We start from the raw sequence: 15,878 nt of genomic DNA on the forward strand, positions 1-15,878 counted from the left end.
GGGTACTTAGTTGCTGGCTGGAGTTGAACCATAGTAAAAGTTTTGCCATTACTATTAAAATTCGTAAGATTTTCTTAGAGGACACATGGAATATGGAAACTTATATATGTTCGAGCACACTCTTAGATAATGCAGCATGTTTGTGCTATTCAGGTAATTTAGCTTCAGTTTCTTCTCAAAATCACACTGTAAAGTGAAGAAATTTTAAATCAACTGGGACTGCAAATGAAATAAATCATGGGGCGCTAATTATAAAATATTCCATGAATTAAAGAAATTCGTTAATCAGAACTGATCTTCCTTCAAAGATCTTTGGATATACTAGAAAAGAACTAATCTTTTGCAAACATAGATGACTTCATGCTCCACTGGGTTTCCATTTTCCTTCTGTTTATTTCACCCCTCAAGCCGGCCCTCCTCTATTGCCAGAGGCAGAACAACTGGCTTCTTGACCTTTATTGTAATTTTGTTTGAATTAACATGCATAAGAATAGAAAGGTCAGTTTCCCTTTTTTCTGTGGAAGGTCTTCTTCTCAGCTGAATCAACTGAACACCACCAGTGCTGTGGATATTACAGAGACAGTTCAGTTTGTTTCACAAACCACATCACTTAGATCTTTTAGGAGAGGTGGCTGCAGCATAAACCTGTCCAAAGACTTCTGGGTTTTTTGGAATGGAAGGTCAAAGTAAGCATGCTGTGCTGAGCTGTGTATTGAGCCCTTATGGCAGAAGCTCTCCAGGATGTACAGGCACATGCTGAGCTTTTAACATGCAAGCATGCATGGTGCATTTCAGCTCTTCCTAACTTTCTGATAAACCAGATGCATCATGGAACAAATCTTATCTGAGACCTTGATTAGAAGAGATGAAATTGTATGGAATTTTCATACAAGATCACAGAGAGAAAAATTGCTAATGTGCCAAGCAGGAATGATACATGTCTGACAGCTTTGGTACAGATTATTCCCAAGCAAAAGGCTTTTAGTCTGCATTTGCCTGATGTAAGATATCTGCTTGCTTGATTTATTTTCTTGTAATTGTTCCTTCCAGTTATTTTTTTAGAGATAAAAATTCTTTCTGTGATTACTAAAGTAAGATTCTGATTAAGTCAGTTATTTTAATTTTCAATTCTTAAATTTCATCTAAGTGGTAACATGTCATATATCCTGAACAGTTGCCAAGGGATAAATGGGTTATGTAACATACAGAGTAATTTCAATTGTCACTTGGAGTTGAAATGTCAATAGTAAAGTTCTACAGTTTCTCAAGTAGACAGAATGAAGAATACTTTTTTAAAATATCTCCTTGAGATATGGAAGTCTTTCTAGAGGAATATTAGTGGTAAATGGTTGTTGGCTGAGATTTCTCTCTTGCAACTGAAATGTAAACTATTCATGGCAGAGGTAAAGGAATTTTTAAAAGGCATGTGTAGTCCTAGTTATTCTGTCCTGTTCTTGTTGTTCCAGATACGATGCACTTTTGCCTTTTTGCATATTTTGAGTGAAGAAAGTATTAAAATTAAATTAAAGTGTGGAAAGACAGAATTAAAAAAGGAGTTTCTCTGTTGAAGAGCATGATTGCAACAAGCAGAATACTTGGTAGTAATTGGAATAATTTGGCAAGCCAAATAGTTTTTGTAAATGGATGTCACATAAACTCATTTGATTCTGGGTTTTGTTCCAGCATTGTGTAAAGTGTTGGTTTTGGATTTTTTTTTTTTTTAATTCAGAGTGCATTTGTTGTCTAAGAAAGCAAGGTCTAGTAAAGTGGGTTGGGGAAGTTGCTTTTTAATTTTTCTTGTACTTTTTCGATTAAGTAAGGAAGTGATTTCTTAGAGGAGTGCTGGAGAACTTCACGTGCTTTAGTCTCAACCAGACCTTATAAATTGGCACATTTTAATATTTACTTTTGCAGAGTTTGCTCACAGATGTGAATTTGTGCTCTACATATTAATCTTCTTTAAGTATGTTTGACTTTAATAGACTTGTGTTCTGCTTCAGTGATTATTCAGTAGATAGATATCTACAAATATGGAGCTTTTTTAACAATAACATGTCAGACTGCTCACACTTGTGCGTAACTGAGCTTAATCATAAACTCACTTGACACCAATGGCATGCATTGTGTTATTTCATGACTCTGCTTGTACAGTTAGTCGCTTCACTCTTTTGGTTTAGCTGACTGTTTGCATAAATAAAGCAAACACCTCATCCTCTCAGAAACTGTTAGGTGGCTGAAACAGATTCAAAGTATTGATTATATGGGCTTATAAAAAGATATCTGTAAATTTCAGCTCTCCAGAATTACTGTTCTGTTTCATTTGATTCTCAAACCTAATGTAGTGAAGCTGGAATTAGTTTATTTGAAAGGGGCAGCTGTGGGAAATCTCTAGGGGTCGAAGAATTAGTTTTCTAACCAAATATATGAGTCTCTGAAAAGAAAGTTTTCACACAAAACTCGGTTCTGCCATTTTATCTTTGTGAATCGTTTAACTAACTGAAAGAAGATCCAATTGCCATGTTAAAAATTGTGTTTTCATGTGGTACTATCACAGCTGTCATCTGTACTCACCCATCCAGGCCTATAAATGGCTGTTTAATAAGGTCTGTAGCCTGAAATGTGAAAGTTCATGTTGGAATTCATTTTATTAATACAATTTCATGTGATATTAGTTGAAACATACTTCTGTGAATTCTGTTAAGGTAGTTAGTTGTTACAGTACCTTCTGACACTGAGCTTCACATATTAAGTGTATTTAGGAAGAAATATCATCTATGTGGTTTCCCCTCATCAGAATAGAAACAAGTCTACCTCTGTTATTTCTGGGTTGTTTTGTACTGCAGATTTCAAAGAGCTCCACATTTCCTGTTACACAGAGACGTGATCAGTACAGTGTTTATTTATTAGTTTCTCTTTTCTGCATAGCTTAAGTATACCAATGTAACATTTTGCAAAACATATGCTAAGCATGACACTTCATTGTGTCAAGTATAACAGTAATAGACACCATAGCTGTGTCAGTTTTTTATATTATTATTTACTATTATTTTTGCATAATTTTACAGTTAAAAGAAGGATTTATAAATGTAAGATGTCTTTTGATGTTTCTGCTTTACGTAATTCAATGTATTTCTTCATCTTTAGGCTGTGCTGAGTCCTCTTATAGCAATTGCACTGAAAATATCTCAGATTCATGAGAGGACAGGACGGAAGGGACCCACTGTCATCACTTGAAGCCACAGAAGATTGTTAAACCAGGGCCAAAAGAAGATCAGCAAGGAGAAGACAGAACCTTGTTAAAACTTGTTAGCCATTTGTGCCTTGTATGATTTAAAAAGTTAGGTGGGAAGAAAAATTCAATGTAACATTAAGCATAATCATTTGCATTGATCTCCAAATGCAGTAGTGTATTGACTTGTTTTACCTGCAGTATCATAATTTCTGATAACAGTATAACCAAAGAAAGAGGCCTTAGCATTCAAATGTTGTCAGTAATGTAGCCCAAAAAGACTTGTTTTTGAATGCTATCATAAAAGTTGGAGAAATTTCAATTAGGGGGAGAGAGGGAGGAGTTGCAAAGCAAAGACATGCTTAGTGAGTATTGTTTGGGATTCTTGTCACCTTCTGGCAGGTTCGGTAGGTTTCTGAAGAGGTGTACAGAGAATGTCTGAGTCTTTGGGCCATGTACTAAGCTCTGCATGGGGTGTGTTTCCTCCCCTGGCTCTGTGCCTCCTCTCAGGCCTCTCCTGTTGCTCACAGATGCACGCTGACAGCAGTGTTGTATACACACTTACACTTGCTTCCAGAGATGGGGTTATTCCATACTTTTTTGCCCCTGCTTTTGAAACATATCAATGTGACTTGTGCCTTTAGATTTTCCTTATTTTTTGACTCTTTGATTGTTTTCCTCCAAAAGGAGACCTTTGTGCTATAGAGCTGATTTTGTCCTTCCAGTAATATGTCGGGCATGGAATCTGACTGTCTTCCATAATATTCCTCATGTCAGGAGTTGATACTGGTGCTTACTGTGTTTGAAAGATAATCTCTGTAAGTTCAGCAGTTCTTTAACAGAGTTGCAGAAGTTTTTTTAAGTCTTCAGAATACTCATGCTCCACTTACCATGAAGTAAATTAGTGAGAAGGATTTAAACAAACCCTAATCAATTGAATAGAACTACTAGTCTGATTCACCCTCTGGTTTCTGTTAGAGTATTGGTAACAGTGGATCATGCAGTAAAAATCTGGGGAGTGCAAGAGACGTTCCCGGCATAGATCTGAGAAGGCTGTTGGGGATATGGACATCAGCATTTTTCTGCTTGTGAAATGATTATAGCAGTTCTAGCTACAATACAGTGCGCTGAAAAAGAGCACAAACACTTTATGCATGTGATTTGCTTGAAAGCTTTGCTTCCTTGGAAATGATGAGGTCACTTATATCGTTTGTCAAGGTGGCTTTGTGCAGCTTGCCTCTTTGCAGTGTATTTCAATTCATTGTGGTTGTCAAATTTTAGTACAATTTATATAATATTGCAGCAAAGGAAATGGTTTAAATTTCTTTCAACACTTCTGTCAAAAAACGGCTGTGGCACTTAGTATACAATAAAGAGTAATGCTGTATATTTGTCTTAATACCTAATTGTGGACAAGAAATCCTGCACTTTCAAGCATCCTAATAAAATTGCCTTTATTACAATTACATTATTACTTAATTGACTCTAAACAAATGAGATGCAAATTTTCTCACTGAGTATCCTACCTTACCATTAAGTGTTCCCATAAATCAAAAGAGATTTTAAGACTTTAGTTCTTTTTATAAAGACTTTTCTTTTATTTGACCATGACATTCTCACGCAATTTGTACATCTGTTTTATAATGTAAGAGCACTCATCTTCACAGAAACCTTGTTTATCTAATATTTTGTATTTATTAGAGATTAAACTTTTCTAGGTGCAGGATAATAATCTTCTAACTAGCAGATCACCCATGGTCAAGCACAGACACATTCTGATTATGACAATTCAAATTACTGGGCTGCATGAAAGAACATTCTGAAAGTCAGTCGACTAAAATTTCTAAAATCTCTTACATGTTCTCTGACCATGAAATTATTTTTGGTTACATAGTGAACTAGCTGTTTATACTAAGGAGTATCCCATGTGCCAAGATTTTCTGGAATGGGGAGAACACAGTTTGAAAAGTAAGATGTACTGAAGCCAGGTGTCTTTCAGGATGCAGTGGGAAGACTCAAGAACTGATGAAGACTGTGAAGAAACACACTGTGCTTTTATCAGAAAATTGTCTCTAGAGCTGCAGGAGATGGCAGTCTGCTTTCATGAAGGCAGTTACCACAGACACAGGACATACTTTAAAATCTCTGCATTGACTTTGTCCTGAGCTGGAGAAACATTAGTTGTGCCTGTGTACTGAAATGGAGAAAAGGGCTGTTTGTGTGTGGTCTTTAATAGCTGTCAAGCAGCAGACTTGCAGAAGTAGCCTAATCCCAAATCCACTCACCATCCCTTTTTTGTGATACTGATAAAATACAACTGATTTACCACCAGTTAATTGCTTTTCTCTGCAGGAAGATTAATAAAACTTTGTAAAGCTCAAGTACCTCTTTATGTCTGATGTGTGTGGGAGAGGACTGTAGCCACCATCTCATGGAGTGTGCTGCATTCTCTGAGGTCTTTTAATTATTAACATGAGAGATGAATGCACGGAAAAAAGCAAGATATGTAAACTTACAAAAAGATGCAAAGCTCCTAAAACCAGACCATACATTTAGCAGAGAAAAAACTATTATTAATACTTTAGTTCATCTTATGCGTCTAGGCACTGTGACAAAGACCCACACCCTTTTGTGCTATTGTTTAATTAGCAGCTTCCTGAAGTCTGGAAGTTGCAAGATTCCTGTATTATTCAGCTCTGATTGCACTTACATGTACTTGGATAATTATGTTTCCTAAACCCTCATATTTTCTCTGTGTTCAGAGACAGTTTGGAAGGCAATATACTACTCACCTGAACCACAGGATCACAGAATCCTGCAGGTTGGAAGAAGCCATCTAGTTCATCAGGACTAAAATCACCTGGTCTGTGTCCCAGCTCACAGCAGAGTCAGGTAGAGGAAGCAGCCCAGGACCATGTGTAGTTGGTTTTGATTATCTTCAAGGGCTGAGATGCCAGAACTTCTCTGGGCAAACTGTACAAGTGATTGACTGCTCCCATAGTGGGAAAAAAGAAAAAAAAAAAAAGAAAAAAAAGATGAAAACCAGAAACCCAATAGCAAAACATTCTGGAGTGTTCAGATTATTTCATGTGATTCAGTTTGTGCTCATTGCCTCTTGTCCTTTCACTGAGAAGAGCCTAGGTCCATACACTTCTTTTTTTCTCACCAAGTATTTCCAGAAATCAATAGAATCTTCAAGATCCTTCTCCAGACTAAACACTCCCAGCTCTCTCAGTGTCTCATTGTATGACAAATTTTCCAGTCCCTTTTTCTCTGTGGTCCTTGGCTGGAGGTACTCTGGAATGTCCATGTCTCTTTTGTGTTTGGGAAGCTCAGACCTGGACCCAGATGCATCTTAACTCTACCAGTGCTGAGCAGAGGGAAAGGATCACCTTCCTCCGGCTTCTGCTGTTTTTCCTGATGCAACTCAGGACGTCAGTTGCTGTCTTTGCTGTGCAGGTGAGTTGCTGGTGAGTTGACGACTTTTTGTTAAGCATGTGTTGCCTGATCCTTCTCTGTGTAGCTGTTTTCCAGCCCACTGGCCCCACAAGGGCAGGACTTCCCTTTGTTGAATTTTGATATTGTAGACCATCACCAAGTTAAGCACAATTTACCTTTCATAAATCCTGTCCCTAATCACCTTCTTGTCCTTGCTTTGGCAAGGGTTGCCAGGATTGGCTACTCCATCACCTCCCCTGGAACTGAAGTGAGGCTGACCAGCTTGTAACTCCCCACATCCTTCTTCTCTTAAGGACAGGAGGGATACTTGCTTTTATCTCAGGACCACTCCTGGTCACTCACAACCTTTCAAAGGCAATAGAGGGTAGCTTGCAATAGCATGAGTCAGCTTTTAAAGCTCTGTGCATGCCATCCTTAGTCATTTAATGGATGTGTATTTTCTCAAGTACTCCCTGACTATTTCCTGCTCCATCCAAGGTAAGTCTTGCTCCTTATTTTTCCTCTAGTCTCAAAGGCCTACAATTCCTGAAGGCTGCTTTTACCAGTAAAGATGGAGGCAAAGAAGGCATAGAGCACCTCAGCCTTTTCTATGCCATCTTTCAACTCATGTAGCGGTAGAAACTTTCACATTACGCTTCACATTTCCCATCTGTCCTAGTTGCAGCCAGTACAGAGTTACTTTTGCATTTTCTGGGATGGGGATGTGGGTAGGGCAAGGAGGATGAAGCCCTATGGGTGTGTACAGGTGATGTATTCTGTGTCATTGCTGCAGGGCATGGCTTTTGTTCCCTCTACCTGTGGAAACCAAGTGTCAAACAGAGTGGTGCACTCGGTGTGGCCTGGGCAGAGCAGTGCAGATTGGCTTGTGGGGTTTGGCCATCATTGATTTCCATTGTCTCGAGCACAGGACAAAAACCTCTGCATTGGCTATGTAATGTCCACCCTTTTCTCCTTTGTCTCTGGAAAAGCTGCATGGCCACCAGGAATGGGGTAACACCTGCCATTTTTCTCCTTAGTCTCAGGAAAAGCTGCATGTTACTGGCCGTGGTAACAACAGGACTTCCATAAGCATTTTTGGCATATAATCACCCTCTTTTATACATTGTTGTTATGAGTATTGTTGCTGTTACTGTTTGTTTTCTTTATCGACTATTTTTACAGTAAATTTTTGTCTCAACCCATCATCTCTGCCTTTTTGTTCCTTTCTCACTGGAGGGGGTGTGGGGAAAGGAAATGGCTGTTTGGAGCATAATTTCCAGCTGATCTTAAACCACAACATCACCTCATTCAGCTCCAGGTGAGCTTTGGCTTTCCACATTTCATCCCTGCATGATTGTAAGAGTGCCCTGCATTCCTCCTAATTCAGCTGTCCCTGCTTCCACTTACCATACATTTCCTGCTTGTATCCAAGTTTAGTCAGGAGCTCTCTGGCCATCCATGTAGGCCTTTTGCTGCCTTTGTTTGAACTCTGCATATCAGGTTGAATGATTCTTGAGCTTAAAGGAGGTGATCTTTGAAAATTAAACATCTGTCCTGGACTCATCATTTCTCCAGGCCAGAACCCGTGTGACCCTTTCAAGCAACTCTAAAGATGTTAGTCTGCTCTGCAAACTTCACTTCTGCTCTTTGCTATTCTCCCTCCTCTCAAATTTCTGAATTCACTCTCATGATCCCTGCAGCAAAAACCTTCACATGCCCATGCATTTCTTCATTGTTGTGAGTGCCAAGATTGGCTTCTCAGTCACCAGTGTCAGGAAGTTGTTTGTCAATGCACTGAATCTGTTCTATTCTGAAGCTTTAGTTGGACAGGTTCATATCCTTCAACCCAAAGAAAATCCATTTGAATGTAAAATTTCCAGCTGCTACTCTTGGCAAAAATAAATTCGTGCTCTTAAGTATATTTAAAAGCGAAGTGTTTAAAACCTTTTGTTGCCTCAAGATTGTTTCCTTTTTTGAGCTTGTTGCCTATGCCATATTGCATTAAGTTCATATTCAAGTAGTTCGTTAATTGAAAAGAGAAACTTAAAGCCAGATGTCACATCCCGAGGTGTCTCCTTAGACCTGAGATCACCTCTGGAGGACATGCAGGTGGTCTGGAACCCAGCTCTTCCCGATGCCTGCCGATGAGAGACTGCAGGAGGCTGTTCTTAGAGGTTTTCATGGTTGTTTATTCTTCCTTATCTCAGGAATGCTTTGTCCAGTGAACAGCGGTCTGCTCGCTAGACGTCCAAGACAGAATCTGCCTGAGAAAGGCAGCACTTATCTTTTATAGTCTAAATTACGTACTAGGTATTTACAATTATTTTCCAGTACAATTCAGTCTTATAACATGGTCCAGCTTTGTTCACATCCAATCTGAAAGTGCCAGCATGTCACCCAGCATGGAAGACACGGAGAAGAAGGAGGAAGAAGTATCCAGGCCCCAAATTCTCCATGTTGGCCACGAGCCCCTTAATATAAACATTCTAGAAATCTACTTATTCTACATCCTAACAGTCTAATTTACACTCTATTTTTGCAGCTTGCATTTCTTCTTTTAATGTTGGTGAATTGTTCCAAGGAGCTAAATCCAGCCCCTGGGTCTCATTTGAGGGTCTTTGGGGATCCCACCAGGGGAGTCTTAAACCTCCCAGGGAAGCCAGAGGAATACTCTGCACTCCCACATCTTCCCCTGCTGTTTGCACTAAAAACACCTCTGTCACAGTTTTCTCCATGGCATGCCAAATGCACTGAATGATGCATGGCGAAATGACAAGAACTACAAGCCCCACTAATATATAAAACCCTACTTTCAAAATATCTTTTTACAAAGGTAAAATATCAAAAAGGTCAAACAGACCATCCAACCATGATTTAGTAACTTTTTTAAGCCTTGCCACACCTTTCTGCAACTCTTTTATGTTCTTATGAATGGATTTTGAATGATCAGACAAGTTCATGCAGCACATTCCTTCAAATTCTTCACATCCATGCCCATGAGTTAGCAGTAAGTAATCAATTGCTGCTCTGTTTTAAAGTCTCCCAATGCTTCATGGACCTCCTCTGACTTTTGCAGGGATACCAGCCCAACTTCTGTCCCCATAAATAAAAAATGTTCCCCGCAGCAGCTGTGCTGGAACTCGGAAGGATGGTTTGTTTGAGACTACAGTACAATTACTATATATATCCTGATTCAGAGAAACATCCATTGCTTGGTTGTTTGTCACTCTTGAAACATTAAATACAATACAAAAGTCCATTCTTGTCGAAGCAAAACACTTCTAATTCTTCTGGTTCGAAGAGGCCACAGGGAGAAATTGAACCCACACATGCCATCTGTCCACAGGAGTTGTCACAACTCGCATCGCTCATGAAGGGATGCCCTCTGGAATGGGCCATTCTTTCACTGGCAATCCCACCAGACATGTTGAAAATGGCTCTTTTGGCCTGGAATGTCTCAAACAAATTGTGTCCAACCCTGCTGTGTGTGCTAAATTTTCCCAAACCTTCTCCCTTGGCTGCATCACTGGTAAATCTGCTTTGTTACCTAACATAGCTGACAAAAAGATAAGATACAACAACATATAAACAAACATCATTTGTATCAAAATATTAGGTATAAACTCCAATGTTATCCCTATCTCAGTAACTTTTTTGTATCGAATACTTTATTGCACACTGCATGTTGAAAATGCATTTATATTCAGTTTCGTGTTTCTTGATCCATTATGACCTCACAACATTTGCAAAGGGCTGGTGCTAAAAAGGGGCACTGCAGGAGTCTTGTGGAATTGGGAGAAAGGGAGAACTTCTGGGTTGTTCACAAGGATATGTGGAAATGCTCTGAATGCATTTCCTATAGCAAACCACTCAAAGAGCAAACTTCAGTGGTACTCCTGCAATACTCTTAGAGCTGTAGACCCAGCCATTTCCCACTGTTTTTGTCTTGCTTTAGTATCACCTAAAAGTTAGATTTCCATGAGGGAAAAAAAAATTAAGCTAAACATGCAAAGGACAAGCATTTTGCTGTGGAATATCTCCTGGTTAATCTGTTTTATCTGCTGTAATTGATGCCTGCACTGATACTTGTGCAGTGCCAGCTGCCTTCAGAATCTGGGACTCTGGAGTAAAGAAGTAGGAGATTTTGGGGGATGGATATGGTAATGCTAGGAGGTAAGGCCATAACGAGGTCACTCAAGTAGATCCTTTCTTCAGCTATTTTGAAAATAACATGTTGTGTTCCTCTGATTTTTATTGTTCTCTGTGCTGTGCTGCTTCTCAGTCACTTTGAAACATATTTATATCTTTTGTCTCTTTCAGGGACTCTTTATTCTCCCACTGGGTACTTTACTACCTTTTTCATCCCCAACTTGTCTTCAAAGGATTTTTCTTCCTCTGTAGTTTGTCCAACTCATTTTATTCTTCTTTTCTTTCTACTTACAGCAATTGAGGAACTGTATGTTCTTCCCATAAAGGATGAACTTCTTTGAAAGACAAAACTGATGCAACTTTAGTTCCCTGGCCTTAGCCATGGCTACCACCATGGCTTGCATGTACAGCCATAATGCTCAGCTTGGAGTCTTACAGTACATGAACATCTGGAAAGAGTGACAGCTTTTCTGTCTCACTGGTCTGTAGCAAAAGCAGGAACAGGTTGATACATGCTCCTGGAAAAATTCAAGGTCAGGTTGGACAGTGCTCTGATCAATCTGATATAATTGAAGATGTACCTGCTTATTGCAGGGGCTTGGACTAAATGACCTTGTCCAATCCAAAACTTCCAACACAACATGAAAAATTCTGTCTGAAGTAAACGTTACAAGTTCAAATCTGAGTGAACTCTCATGAAATTTTTCTTGTCACCTGGGATTATAAATGACAATGGCCTGGATGCAAAATTGCCTCAGTGATTTTATAGGAGGAAGGATACATGTAACAGAAGAATGATGAATCCAAGCCTGCCCTTTTTCTGGTGTTTGTTGTATAATTATGAAGCCGCTTGTGTCAGAAACAGGGTACAGGGTTTTTCAGTTCCCACAGTCTTGAGTAAGCTGTGACAGAAGCAACTGCTCTTAGAATTGGCTCAGAGGAGTCAGAGACAATTTTTCCTGCTGCAATTGATAGTTCCCTCTGAGGAGATGTAAGTATAACCAGAGCTCTCTGTTTGGCAGCTAGGTGGTGTATTTTATTGCACCCTTATCCTGAATCATGGGCACCTTGTATTATATAAGCAAATACAAGACATTTGTTTTAAATACAAAATTTATTCACAAATCGACTAGTAAAATAGCGGTCGTTTTTACCACCACATAAAACAAATAACTTGAAAGGCATACAATACAAAAATAATCAGGTGCAACAAATAATTTGCAAATTTCAGACAAAAGCTGAGTTAATAGGTTTCCCAAGTTAGTTAATGTCTCAAAACAAAAATTGACAGCTTTCATCTGAAACTCCTTATGAAGCACAAGTCAAGACTGATAATGCCTTGATGCTTCATTTATCTAGCAGCATAAAAAAACTCCCATTGCCAGAGATGGTGACTTCTACTAGACAGCCTGAGCATTTCTGTCTCTGTGGAGATTTATTCTAATTTGAAATACTGAGCACTTTTACATATCCCCTCCAACTCCACTCCAAGTCACAAATGATCAATGCTTTTCCTGTGCAATTTCACCCTAATTAGCATACTGTTAGGGATCAATGGCACAAGCCTTCTTCCAGTTTTCCCTGCTTCACAGATGCAGAATTTTGCTGGCTGCATGTCTCATGTTTTGACAGGTGTTGCTCTTCCTGAGGTCCTCTGGAAGTCTGTATCCTGTTGGCAACTGATTTCTTGCATGGATATATGAGAATTTAACCCCCCTCTGTGGTTTGGGTCTTGGTCAGCTGTTTGCTGCTGCTCCACAGATAATGTGTATGGTGGTGGCTGTTCCTGCTCATTTGTTTCACTGATAAATTCTGCACTGCTTTCACTATATGGAGGTGGAGGAATATTGATGAATTCTTGCTGTTTTAGTGTGGAGGCAACTGACAGTGAGGAAACCAGTTTTTCAGGATCTATGCTGTCTTCATAAGAGGGAGGATAGAAGTCAGGCCTAAAATAAGCAAACCAAAAAAGAAAGAGATCATGGTGAAGTGTGATTTATCTCACAGAGCTTGGTTAGATGCTTTGTCTATTATGTTTCCAAAATTTAGATGAGGCTTTAGTTGTAAACAGACACCTAAGTGTGTTTATAGCAATGAAATATATTAATACAAAAAAGTAGGCATAACCAATATAATTTGCCTTGAATTTGTACAAAATGTTTTATTAAAACACAGCATTCTAAAAAGACAAGCCTTCCCCATGAAAATTCCCAGCCACGGCATGCAAACATTCATGCCTATGAGTATTTCAACAAGTGCCTGAGTAAAGTTTAATTTGGAAGGAGAATGAGATCAGTATTTGAAGTTATTTATTATTACAATAACCATTGTTTTCCATAGTTTTAAAATAAATTTGATATGTCTGTGCTTATCTAACCAAAATTTACTGAATGTTGCTTTTAGAGTGCCTTTAGAGCACCCAATGTCAGTGTTTCTAGTACGGTTTCCACAACAGTCCAGGAAAAGTAATTTGTATCCAGTGACCAGGTTCAAGAGTTTTGCCAGGCCTGGTGCCAGTCAGTTTAAGAAACTCTCTCTCAAAGCATCAGACTTTGTTAAGAACAAAATCTTAGTGTCACAGAATGTTTTGGGGAGGGACCTTAATGATGATTCAGTTCCTGCCATGGGCAGGGCCACCTTCCACCAGACCAAGCTGTCCATCCAACCTGGCCTTGAGCACTCCAGGGATGGGGCAGCCACAGCTTCTCTGGGCAACCTGCTCCAGTGATCACCACCCTCACAATAAATCATGTTTTTACCAATATCTAATATAAACCTAACCTTTCTCCATTTGAAACCATTCCCCCTTGTCCTGCCACTACATGTTCTTTCTAAAGTCCCTCTCCATCTTTCCCATAAGTTGCCTTCATGTGCATGGGGTGCTGTAGTCTGTCTGGAACCTTCACTGGGCAGAGTAACTCCAGCTCTCTCAGCCTCATCAGAGGAGAGGTGTTCCATTCCCCTCATCATCTTCATGGCCCTCTCCTGGACCCACTGTAGCAGGTCCATGCCCTTTCTGTGCCAAGGATGCCAGATCTGGATGCAGTGCTCCAGGTGGGGACTCACAGCTGAGGAGCAGAATCCCCCCCTCAGCCTGTTGGTCACATTCCTTTGGATGCAGCCCAGGACACATTTGGCATTCTGGGCTGTGAGTGCACATTGCTGGGTCACACTGACCTACGCATCAACAGCAACCCCACCGAGTTCTGCTCTCAATCCATTCTCTGCCCAGCCTGTGTTTGTGCTTCCATTTGCACCAACCCAGGTGCAAGACCTTGTGCTTGGCCTGGTTGAATATTAAGAGGTTTTTAATTTGCAGGGACAATTAGGCAATAAAATTTAAGCAGGAGCCATATAATGAAGGACCTGAGGCCCCCTGCATGCCTCTACTTTGATAACCTGCACAAGCACCTACCTCACAGCAGCATCTGGGATTGTCTGCTGAGATGAAACTCAGGATGCTCCTGCGTGGAATTGGAATAGCTGAACCTGCTGCCTCTGTTCATGACTTTGGAAGCTTTGGAAAATCTGAAATTTTCTGTGTTTCATGTAGCATGCCTTACCCTAGACATTGTTTGCATGAATGGCTGTTTGCACATTGCTGCTTGCTCTAGCAAATAAAATTTCAGACTACACTTCTCTCCACAGAAAAATAATAAAATGACTGCAGGATCCGCATTTTGTAAAAACCTTGTATTGCTTCTTTCTTCTCACAGTATGTTTAAAAAATAGCATCCCTCCCTCCCAATTCATCTGCAACACATACCTGTCTATGGTGCAGACATGCAGTTCTCTGTGGCTGGGATTTCGAATGAAGATGCCAAGGGCCCTGTATTTCAGAGCTTCATGGAAGGTGCTCCAGAAAATGCCAGTAACAAGGAGACAGAGCCCCAGAGCTAACAGGCAATAAAACACTAGCTTGTTGTTCCCACATCTGCACATGGAGGAATTCGTGGACATGCAAAGTACTCCCAGGCAAATAGTGGAGAAACTAAGTAAGAGCATAAAAAGACGAAGGAAAGTAAAAAGATGTTTTGGCATCTTTAGCAGAAGACACAGCACTTTGTTGCTGTCTGCTGCTTGTTTGCTGGCTCTCTCTGCTGTACTCATCTTCATGTATGGGTACTTTATAGGTTACATGACCAACTGGCCTTTAGACAAATAAGAGAAGCAGGCAGTTTTAACCTACTCATTAACTCTTTGAGAGACTTACAAACTCCTTTGAGATTAATTTGTAACCTTCTACCTACTTTAAGGAAGGAAGCAGTAACTTCCTGAACCATCCCTTTGCTGCTGTAATCTCTGGAGTGTAAACGTGGACTGCTGCCTTCATTGCATGATTTGCAGTGGTTTATACACTTCACTGCTTATGGGCCAGACCCGTATTTGTTAAGTTTGACTTACTTGAGTTCAAAAGTAAAACAACCAACAACCAACAAAAATGCTGCTCATAAAGCCCCATTAAAAGTTTGAAGGCAAAATATGCTCCATATAAATCCATGACATTGACATGGGAGGGGAATGGGCATATTAAAACCAGTTATTTCTGAGGGGGGATATCGTCTCACCTTTTCTCTCTGATTTGCTAAGATAAGGAAGGTATCACTAGAGAATATTAGTGTCTGATAGGTATCAACTCAAAAGCAACTGGTCACACAACAAACAGATTACTTCCCTTAAAAGAGTTGCTGTAGTAGAAAAGACATAAAGTAGAGTAGATTCCCAATAGTGTGAGTTGCCACTTAGCATGCATGCAGGTGCATGTTTCTCAGGGATGAGGTGGGGGTAGAGCAGGGAAACCTGTTATTTTAGGCACTGGCTTCACCAAATTCGTGTCTTTAAAAGAGGTGGCCCAGTGGTGACAGAGGAAATCAGTAACCAGGAGGGTAAAGCCATGTGTTGGGGGTAAGAATTCATGCAGGGAAGGTGTGAGTGGAGGCTGAGAGCATGACAGGCAGGTGGAGCACAGTGAAATGACAGAATCATTTCATCATGCTGGATGCCCACTCAACAGCAACAGCTACTCTTCCAGAAATGTAACAGCAAAACTGTACTGTGACAG

At 40.0% G+C, this 15,878-nt stretch overlaps 2 protein-coding genes across 2 annotated transcripts in view; one reads left to right on the forward strand and one right to left on the reverse strand.

The window, feature by feature from the left end:
* Positions 1-5,610, forward strand: part of LOC130264686 (phosphoglucomutase-like protein 5) — a 70,035-nt gene extending 64,425 nt beyond the window's left edge. Inside the window, exon 11 of the mRNA XM_056513061.1 lies at positions 3,145-5,610. Coding sequence (XP_056369036.1) covers positions 3,145-3,234 — 90 coding nt within the window. The 3' untranslated portion in view covers positions 3,235-5,610. The remainder of the gene's footprint in view (positions 1-3,144) is intronic.
* Positions 5,611-11,267: 5,657 nt separating this feature from the next.
* TMEM252 (transmembrane protein 252) lies at positions 11,268-15,471 on the reverse strand. The gene is made up of 2 exons (XM_056513793.1): positions 14,583-15,471; positions 11,268-12,765 (listed from the first exon to the last, which is right to left on the reverse strand). The coding sequence occupies exons 1-2, from the start codon at positions 14,930-14,932 to the stop codon at positions 12,435-12,437; spliced, it is 681 nt and encodes a 226-aa protein (XP_056369768.1). The 5' UTR covers positions 14,933-15,471; the 3' UTR covers positions 11,268-12,434.
* Positions 15,472-15,878: the final 407 nt, after the last annotated feature.

The sequence above is a fragment of the Oenanthe melanoleuca genome, chromosome Z (genome assembly GCF_029582105.1).
Source record: "Oenanthe melanoleuca isolate GR-GAL-2019-014 chromosome Z, OMel1.0, whole genome shotgun sequence".
In the NCBI taxonomy this organism is placed as follows: domain Eukaryota; kingdom Metazoa; phylum Chordata; class Aves; order Passeriformes; family Muscicapidae; genus Oenanthe; species Oenanthe melanoleuca.

What these genes read in the sequence shown, in the direction of transcription:
- TMEM252 (XM_056513793.1), bottom strand. Translation starts at nt 14,932, where the DNA reads ATGAAGATGAGTACAGCAGAGAGAGCCAGCAAACAAGCAGCAGACAGC. An exon ending in CATGTCTGCACCATAGACAG is followed by an intron (nt 12,766 to 14,582) that starts GTATGTGTTGCA and finishes TGCTTATTTTAG; the next exon opens with GCCTGACTTCTATCCTCCCT.